General features: G+C 40.1%; 3 protein-coding genes across 5 annotated transcripts in view; all 3 read right to left on the minus strand.

The window, feature by feature from the left end:
- Nucleotides 1–571: 571 nt before the first annotated feature.
- Nucleotides 572–2,233, minus strand: LOC137991699 (kelch-like protein 17). The gene has a single exon (XM_068836736.1). The coding sequence runs from the start codon at nt 2,231–2,233 to the stop codon at nt 572–574; it is 1,662 nt and encodes a 553-aa protein (XP_068692837.1).
- Nucleotides 2,234–3,595: 1,362 nt separating this feature from the next.
- On the minus strand, nt 3,596–6,849 carry LOC137993112 (uncharacterized). Its single transcript, XM_068838789.1, has one exon. It carries the CDS (start codon nt 6,731–6,733, stop codon nt 4,202–4,204), a length of 2,532 nt encoding a protein of 843 aa, XP_068694890.1. The 5' UTR covers nt 6,734–6,849; the 3' UTR covers nt 3,596–4,201.
- A 1,457-nt stretch (nt 6,850–8,306) lies between these two features.
- LOC137993113 (uncharacterized) overlaps nt 8,307–9,408 on the minus strand; it is a 51,775-nt gene continuing 50,673 nt past the window's right edge. For 2 of the 3 annotated variants that reach the window (XM_068838790.1, XM_068838792.1), the window contains exon 25: nt 8,307–9,408. This exon is cut by the window's right edge and continues 1,092 nt beyond it. The gene's annotated coding sequence lies outside the window, so the exon portion shown is untranslated. The other variant, XM_068838791.1, reaches the window with a different exon arrangement.

A 9,408-nucleotide genomic window follows, 5' to 3' on the forward strand; every position in this document is an offset into this window, starting at 1 on the left:
AAACTCAAAAGGCTCTATAGTTTTGTATTTTTTTGTGACATCACATGCAAACCAAGAATACCCTGTCATGAATGACAGTTGCTGATAACCATGGAAAACATAATATTAAAGAAGACTGCATTCTTTAGAACACAATTCATGTCAATGGTAAATACTGAACGTTTTTCTTTCAAAACCAAATGGAACCAACAACTCATACAAAATTGCATGGACTGCATTTTGCCTTCACAAATCAAACAATGAATGTTAACACTGCTCAAGTAGATATAATTGACCAGTTAAAGTTTTTCCATACTGTTGGTTAAAGAAACACTTCTACACTGTAACTTTGGAGTCGTCAAAGCTGATACCAAAACTTATAGTTAGTTCATTCACTCTTTTATTAGTTGGTGTAATCCAACTTACTCAACTGAGATCCCAGCATATTTTCAAGCTTCTTTTCAACATTATGTTACTGGTCGTACTTCAATGGCCTTGGTATCTAACTCCTTGTGTACTCTGGCTATACAAGCTTTGTAAAGAACTTCATTACCTTTTCTTAGCTCTTCATCTCTGGCAGGTATGGCTGATTCTATCTGCCACTTGTTTTCACCAGAATCGTACATTTCCACTGATAGTTATTTTGATTTACGTGAGCTCTTTGAGCCACCAACAAGATACAAAGCTCCTTTAAAGTACACCATGCTTGCAGAGTGCCTTGGTACATTGAGACTGGGTAGTATTTGCCATTCATTAGTTGAAGGGTTGTAAACCTCACATGTGCGCAGAACTGTACGTACATACGCCCATTCTCTTGCATTCCACCAGCTACATAGATCTTTCCATTCATGGCTGCTCCAATAGCATTATGTCTGGCCTTGATCATGGGTGCAAGCTCTTCCCAAACACCTACATCCGGTTTAATTTTCTCCACTTTGGTTGCTGCAGTAATATTTTTTGTATTATTATGAGTGCCACCAATTAAGTAAATATAATGAGCATCAGCCACACCACAGGCTCCCCAGCGGTTCACAGCACAATCGGTATAAATGTCCCAACTATTCTCTTCAAGGTTGTATGTGTAAATGGTGTTCTCAGGGGCAGTTTCAGTGTTGGTTAAGGCATACAAGCTGCTATGACCATTCAGTACAAACAAACTCGAAAACTCTTCTTCATAATGGAACTGGTGCATCTGCATTGCTCCCCAGGAGTTTGTGGTTGGCATGTAGTATTCTGCTACCTGTGGCTGGTTCCTCTCAGCTCCCTGCTTGCTAAGTATGTAAACCCTATCTCTGTACTGGATTATGGAATGGTCGCGATGTTCCAAGGTGGTGTCCATCAACTCACGCCACTTGTTTTCACTTGGGTAATAACATAGCACTTGCCACCCACCACAAACAAAAATCACATCTTCATTCCTCTCCAGACATGTCCTTGCTGGGTTGGTATAACACTCTCCATTGCCATTTAAAATCAGCTTTAAATAGTCAAACACAAAACTGACACAATCCAGGTTAGTTTTTACCAATTCTCCACAAAGCAATTCATTCAACAAAAATTCACGTGAAATGGATGTCAGGCGGACTTGATGCAAAAGTTCAGGAAAGCTCTCTTCTCTTTCACTCCTTTTATGCCACACCCACTTCAGGATGCCCTTAAAAATTTCATCTTTTGCCACAACAATGACGTCATCACTGGACACCCAGCTAAGCATTTGCTTGACGTCAAGACCCAGAAAATCAGTTGTTCCCATAACTTCACTGAAATTTGCATTGATCATCTTGCACGATTCTCCCATAAGCACAAAGGACTGGTACTTTTCAGCAAAATAATAATTAAAAACACAGTTCTCTGGTGTCAGATTCATCTTCAAGTATTCACCAGCAAGTGTTTTTAAACCTGGCAAAAGAAGATAATCTGCGGTTGCAATCATATCGTGACTGTTTTCTTCGGTCAGTGAGACATTTCCCCTGTAAACATATGCAATAACTTCTTCAATCACAGCTGCAGTTGCCTCTTCCTGTTCGATTTTGATCAAATGTTCTTTGCTCTCTTTCATCTCGCTCTCAAGGAGTGACAAGAAGAACGGGTTTGCTGCAGCTAGCACAAGTTTGTGAGCTTTAAACTCCTGGCCTTTTACCGCAACTGCCACATCACAGAAACGTTCATTTCTTCTCAGGGTATCGATACGTTCTACGAGTTCTTCACAGTGCTGTTTGAGATCTGACGACATGGTGTGCGAAACAGTTGCCATGATTGCATCCAAGGTCTAGGAGGATGTTTATCTATACAGAACTGTAGACAATACTGCCGGTATGGGGAGTACAAAGGGAGATAAGTTCGGGGTGTTCCTCATTTCATTTGCTTGAATTTTATCATTTCATCAATCATAAAATGCGTTTAAAGATCCATGTGTTTGTCTTATTTGCAGTCTCAGCAAATTTAAGATGACAGCTCTGATCTTTTGAGATATTTCTTTTTCTCTCTACCCCTCCCTCAAAGTTGGGCTTGTAAATTGGCATCCTCGTTCCCAGGGTCGTCTTGGCGATAATTCCCACAAAAACACTTGGTAGTCATGAGATTGGTTGTGGCGGCTGTATGAGAAGGAGGCAAATCCTGCTCAAATTTTCTGCTCAACCTTTCGCAACACTGTCACAAAAGGGAGAGGTCAAAACGCGGAGCCCTACCCCATGGAGTACCCTATGGAGTACCCAAATGGAGTACCCTAAATAGTATTTTGAATGAGTACTGTTGATCAATCTGTAAGCAGCATCTCAAATAGTGCTTACTTAAGCCTCCAACACCCATTTTAAACATAATTGTTCAACAGTATTTAAGTCTAAGCACCCATTTTAAAAAGGTTAGCTTACATGAAGTAATCGGCCATCACAACAATAATCACACATGGATCAACAGTATGCATTCGAAATAGTATTTTTAGGGTACTCCATCTGGGTAGTCCATAGGGTACTCCATGGAGTAGGGCTCCGCGTTTTGTCCTCTCCCGTCACAAAAGCAGACGTGAAGGCGAAGAGTTTAAAGCTCACAAACTTGTGCTAGCTACAGCGAGCCCATTCTTCTTGTCGCTTTTTGAAACGAACAAAAGAGAGAGAGGAACAGAAATTTGATCAAAATCGAACTTGAAGACACAACTGCCTCCGTCATGGGAGACAAGACGTACTGAAGTACATTTACACAGGGAGTGTTTCAGTCACCAAGGAGACGACCCATAATTTGTTTGCAACCACGTATTATCTTCTATTACCAGGCTTCAAAACAATTGGCTTGTGATTTTGTCACGAGCAATGTGACATTAAATTTTGTCTAATTATTGTTTAAGGAAAGGTCCTAGCAACCAAATGTAAATCTAGGACTTAAATTAACAATACTGCCTCACCACCTATTTCAAAGTAGAACACGCATTAGCCTGTGTAACTGACAATAATGTTGACACAACAGGCATAAATCATGTGAAGAATGCGGAGGGGTGATATTTCTCAGCACCCCTCCCCATTCCCTGCGCAGCTTTGCCGTAGGTTAATTTGCCTCTCACAAACAATACTGCCAGCTACCCAGACTAAACATGCATATATCCAAGTTGTTTTGTCCACAAGAATTTGTTAGTGTCAAACCTTTATGGGACACTTTGAGGTCCAAACGAATGCAACTGATACACCTCTATGCATAAACAATCAAGTCTACATTAATTTTCCATTGTTAAGGACAACACTTACTGATTTAAATTCAACAAACAGGAGGAACTGCACATTTTACAGGTGTTTTGACAACGAAATTTGTTTTAGTTAAAGTGTATAAATTAGGGTGTGGTTTAATTCTGGTTTCAAAAATGTACACAGCCACACTTTATACTTTTGTTTGGCATTGTATCACAGGAGTTTAACTCTTTAATATTATCTGAGACAAAAGAATAAAAATTGAATCAAAATAATTATTATACTTGTGCTGTTGCCCTGCTTGTTTGAAAGAAAACCTTAACAATGATCAAAAACAACAGCTACCAGAATGTAGTATTTATAATTCATCATTAATGCAACCACTTTGTCGCTCTTATTAATTCCACAAGTGCACTACAGTGTAATCTATAAAATTATTCCTTGCTCTGCAGCATTGTCAGTGTTTGGGCTGGTGTTAAAGTTTTCTGTTAGATTTAAATTGTCTTTAAAGACACCTTAGGGGAGAGAATTTCACCTCAAAAGCATCCTCACAAAGTACCATTTCTAACCATGTCTTGCAAAACTTTCCGTGCAAAATCACATGTATGGCCAGTGAAAATATTAAATTTCTTATTTTTGCAGTTGTTATTTGCAAATCTGTCACTACAATTACCAATCTCCATGCTGTCTTGACTTGTCATGGCAGGTTTCTCATTTGATGTGTTTATTCCCCCTTGCTGACAGATACCTGAAGGATCTCTTTGATAACACGAAGCTACTGCAAACAGTTCATCATCACTGGTCTCAACTTCACATTCAAAATCATTCACGTCAAACTGGCTTTCTAAAGCATAGTGCTGCTTGCCTTCCACATTAGCCTCCTGTGCCATTTTGACATCTTGGTTATCATCCATTTGCATTCTCTTTCTGAAATTATCTCTTTGGATGGACGGAGAAACAACTTTGTGTCTTTCATTTTCTTTTCCCTCTACCTTTCCAACATCATTATCTTTGTTGCTCTCCCTTCCTTTTTTCCACGAACAACTATCTTTCTCTATTAAAGTAACGTTCCTGTCTTTACCACTGGTTTCACCTAAATCTGCCATGTTGACATCATTATCATTGCCCATCAAATCACTCGCCTGTTCATCAAAATGAGATACAATTGAACCCATTCCATTGTTAGTCTCTGTGGCAGTACTGCATCCATTACTACACACCTTGACTTTCTCATCCATCACACTGCTGCCATGTTTGATGAGGAATAAAACTGGTTTTACATTTTCACTTGATTTGTCACCAGTGGCAGCATCTTTGTAATCTCCATCATCTTTAACATCATCCACCACTCTTTTCTTTCCTGCATTATCATCGTGCTTGGAAGGAGTGGCAACCTTATGTTCTTCTTTGTCAAAACAATCATCATCATACTCTCTTGCTTTCTTCCCTGAACCATCACTTTTCAAAACAGCAAATTTACTACCCTCTGCACTTGTCATCTCATCTACCATTTCAGTATGTTTATCATCTCCTCCAACCTCTTCCTTTTTGACATCACCAGCTGGTTTGATAGTAAAAAATCCAAGTGCACTCTCTGTATGGTTGGTGTCCTCTGCCATAACTTTCTCGTTTTTGCATTCATTCACTTTCTCATTTATCAGAACATCCTGTTTGACGAAGAAATTGAATGGTCTTACTTTGTCACTTAACTTCTCACCAGGAATGAGGACATCTTTGTAACCTCGGTCCTCCTCTGACTTGACTTTCTGTGCAGACTCACATTCATTTTTAACAGAAAAAGACATGACTGCCTTTCTTTCCTGAATCCTAACCTTCTCTAGTCCCACGCCACGATCACTGTCCACCTGTAGTTTATCCTTCAACTCTCCATTGACTAAACCACCACACTCCTGTTCCACACAAAGGTCCTGACTGGGAGGAAACACAACACCGCATGCTTTTTTAATCTTGGCAATTTTCCTTGTGCCAGTTTTAGTTCCTGCTTTCACCCTTTTCTTGACATCTTGCCTCATCTCTGGTGACATGAAGCATTCTACAGAGTGGGGTATACTGAACCCTTGTGATGAAGAAGAATCCATTAGTGGTTGGAAAATATTCATGTTTACTCTACTGTTGAAGGTTTCATCTGCTGAAAGTCTGTGTTTGTGAACTATTGGTATGATCTTACGTGGCCTGATACCCTTCACAAATGTCTTCAGTTCTTCAAATGAAGAATGATCAGAGTATGGAACAACAAACACATTTGGCACATTCTCATATGGATTATAAACTTCTCCGACAAAAAGGCAAGTTGGCAAAATTGCAATAGTTGGCTCTGTTATGTTCCAAAGATGCATGTTTCCCTTGTTAACTTCCTGAAAATTGACAACACGGATTCTTGTCCTGTCCACATCACAAGTAAACACATGTGGCATTCCAAGAAGTTCCAAAGTCTCTTTTCTTGAGGGCTCCACTCCAATCCAACATTTACAAGAAATTGCAATGGAATGCAACAGGGCTTCTTTTCCTAAGGAATGAAGACCAATGACAATTTTGTGCTGGGGATGATTTCGAATGATCTCCATTATAGCAATTGTAGCACAAGACCGCGTTGGAAAAAAACACTTTGGGTGGCAATATGTGTTATCAAGGTACAAAATGTCGAACTGCTTTCCCTTAATAGCAGAGTGTGTCAAGAGATGTTCACAGAAACGGAAGTCCCCGGTATAGAGGATTGTTCCAAAGTACCCCTGGAAAATAAACATAACGGATCCAGGGCAGTGGTTTGCATCTAGGAGTGTCACAGTCATTGTTTCTTTCCCAACTTCATCTAAATTTATTGTCACGGGATCATTGAGCGGCAGTCCAACAACCAGTTCACTTTTGACACGAAGTTTCGCTATTGCAAGCTTCCTTGTCACTTCTGAACAATAAATAGTGTATGAACTCCACGAAGATGTGAGGCCGGCTGTATGATCGGCGTGCATGTGAGAAAGAAAGAAAATCCTCGAGTGAGGACATCGCCTCACTCTCCAAAAGTCAACAGCGATTGGGGTATTTGGAATTACAGCACCGTTCATCGTAGCTTTGCTCCAATTGGATTCAATCCAACCAAATGCGAAAGAACATCACAGAAGTATTAAATGCATTGATACATGTACCTCGTTTCATTAGATAACATCGAGTGAATCTCAGAGGCTCCGCATTTCGTTGGCGCTGGGAACGAATTCTTCAACACCACAGGAATCCCAAGCCGGATTACAAAAGGTGAATTGTTTTTATATGGGGTCACACAACTCTTTTACAAATTATCCTTATGGCCTTTTTTACCTTTTATCACTATTTTTTTTTTTGTAAATATGCCATTAAATTGCAATAAAAACAAAAATAGCATTGAAAATAAGGTGTCAACAGGATCTGGCAAATAATAATTTTAAAAGATTAAAGATTAGACAGAGATGCAAAGTGATATACCTGTACCGTTGTTCAGTGTTCCAAGTAAAATTCTAAAATCAGAAGTGAATGGATCCTTGGGTGCTTTCCATTAAGCCAAAATTTCCGCAAATTTCGGGCTGAGATCAAAAGGTCCGTTCCGGTTCGGTCCGACAGGAATATTTGGGACCACCTCTGGTCCTCTTTGACCGGTCTGTCCAGACCGACCGAAACATGCCATTCCATCTACAAAAACTATCCTTTCCAGTCCCACTTTACTGTGATGTAACCGAAATTTCGGTCGAGACGTAAATGGAACGCTTCGGTTCGGTTGGAAATTGACTTTTGATGAAAATTGTCGTTCCGTTTTTCGTTGGTTAGTTCCACTGGTCTCCGACCTGATGGTCAGGCATAATGGAAGGCACCCTTTGTTTCACCGCTTTTTGGAGGAACGTGGGTTAAGAGATATCAATGGGTTTAATCGCTATGGCCACTTGACCGGAGTGAGGTCTTTCATTCTCCTTGGGGAAAAGCTGTTGATTCGGGTTTGGCTGTAGCTGTTGCTTTGAGTTTTCGAAAGGCTTTCAACTGTGTCCCTCATCAAGACGTATTGGCAAAATTACCTCAGAATTTTGGAGTTCAGCATCCAGCGTTATTTTGGATTGAAAATTATATTTAACTGAGAGAAGGTAGTTCACTGCCGTCTCAACTGAACTGCTTCGGATCCCCTATCCGAGGTAGAGACATCAGCTCCACTCTCTTTTCCCCAACGACCTACTTTAAAGTGTGAAATCAGGCTCGGCTTAGAGGCTGATGACACTGCGATCGACTGCATCGAATAAAAACGACAAGTGTAGCTGCTACTCAGTTTAATGATTTTTTTTACCGAGGTGTAACACTCCTGTCTCATAAACCGCCTAAGACCAAACTCAGAAAAAAAAACCGAGGATGAGATAGATTAGCAAAAGCTCTGTTATAGGGCAACTGGCCTGAATCCGTATGGGTACTTGTTAATATATCTCGCGTCTTATGTAGGATCATTGATGGGTGGGGCGCATGTACTCACACTTCAACAACTTGAATTGATTTGAAACCTTAATGTTCAGTTCTAAGTTAAAACAAATTTGGACAATCGGATTTTATTAATGTACTTTATAGGTGGGAAAAGAGGATTTTAGAATATGATCTACGAGTTGGTAAAATCTTGATATTAAAATTTACGTTAATTTGTTTGCAGTACATGACCCCACTGGCTGCATAGGTTCAATGATGGTTGTCTGTCGGTCGCGGGTCAAGCTCAACCCTTTCTGCAAGTGACTTCGACCCCAATGACGTCTGAATATTAAGTTACAAACCGTGATAATTGCATACCACAAACAATAACGTGCCTCTGTTTGGTCTTCAAAGGACTTTTAATGACATTTCAAAACTGAGACCTACGTATTGTTTACGTACAACCTTCATAGAATAAAGTGAACTGAAAAATTTGACCTAAGGCGCCTCTTTCACTCGAAGTTTAATTTTCCATACTCTCCGATATGCCATGTAGACTCTGGAGAGACTAAGCTTAGCTTTAATGGTCAAAGGCAATTGACAGTCCTCTGATTAACAAAACACCATAGCCCCCTCATGTTCAAGACTATTTCTACATTTTAGAACTCGTTCGAAATTTCTGAAGAAAAATAAGTTTCTTCAGCTTCACCACCAGCCTCCCACGCAGACTCTCTTAGGAATTCGTCAGGCGTTCCTCTCTCTCTCGTGGGAGAGGAACGCGTGACGAGAGTCTGCGTGGGCGGGAGGCTACTTCACCAAGGCCAATAACACCTTTAGGCTTTAGCCGGGGAGTTTGCGGATTCCCGTCAACACCAAGCTCAATGATCTTTCGTAGTAAAAAAAAAAATCGCACATATGGCGTGAAAGGAATGACAATAAATAACTGTGGACGCAAGTAAATATTAAAACAAATAAGAACTCTAAGAATCTGTTGGCCTGGGTTAATTTGCTTCCTTGGTGCGTAAGGCCGAGAGGAGAATGAGGAGGGGAGCTCCACAAGAAACTAACCATAAATATACATAAATTTTCCATGTCACATCTGCGATAAGCGAGTTCGTGCTTTTGTATTGGGAAATTAAGTCAGGCAGTTTTCTTTGCCACAAAACAGATTAAATATCAGAACTTAAATATTATATTTGCGAAAGCTAAACTGTGACCATTTTAAGATTGGAGATCTTGAACTGTACTTACTCGCTTAATTAACTTGAGGCAAGTTGGCAAAGGAACTGTTTTCACGGAATTTTCGGTCGTCACTCGCTAAGCCACCTGA

Source organism: Montipora foliosa, chromosome 2 (assembly GCF_036669935.1).
Source record: "Montipora foliosa isolate CH-2021 chromosome 2, ASM3666993v2, whole genome shotgun sequence".
Classification (NCBI taxonomy): domain Eukaryota; kingdom Metazoa; phylum Cnidaria; class Anthozoa; order Scleractinia; family Acroporidae; genus Montipora; species Montipora foliosa.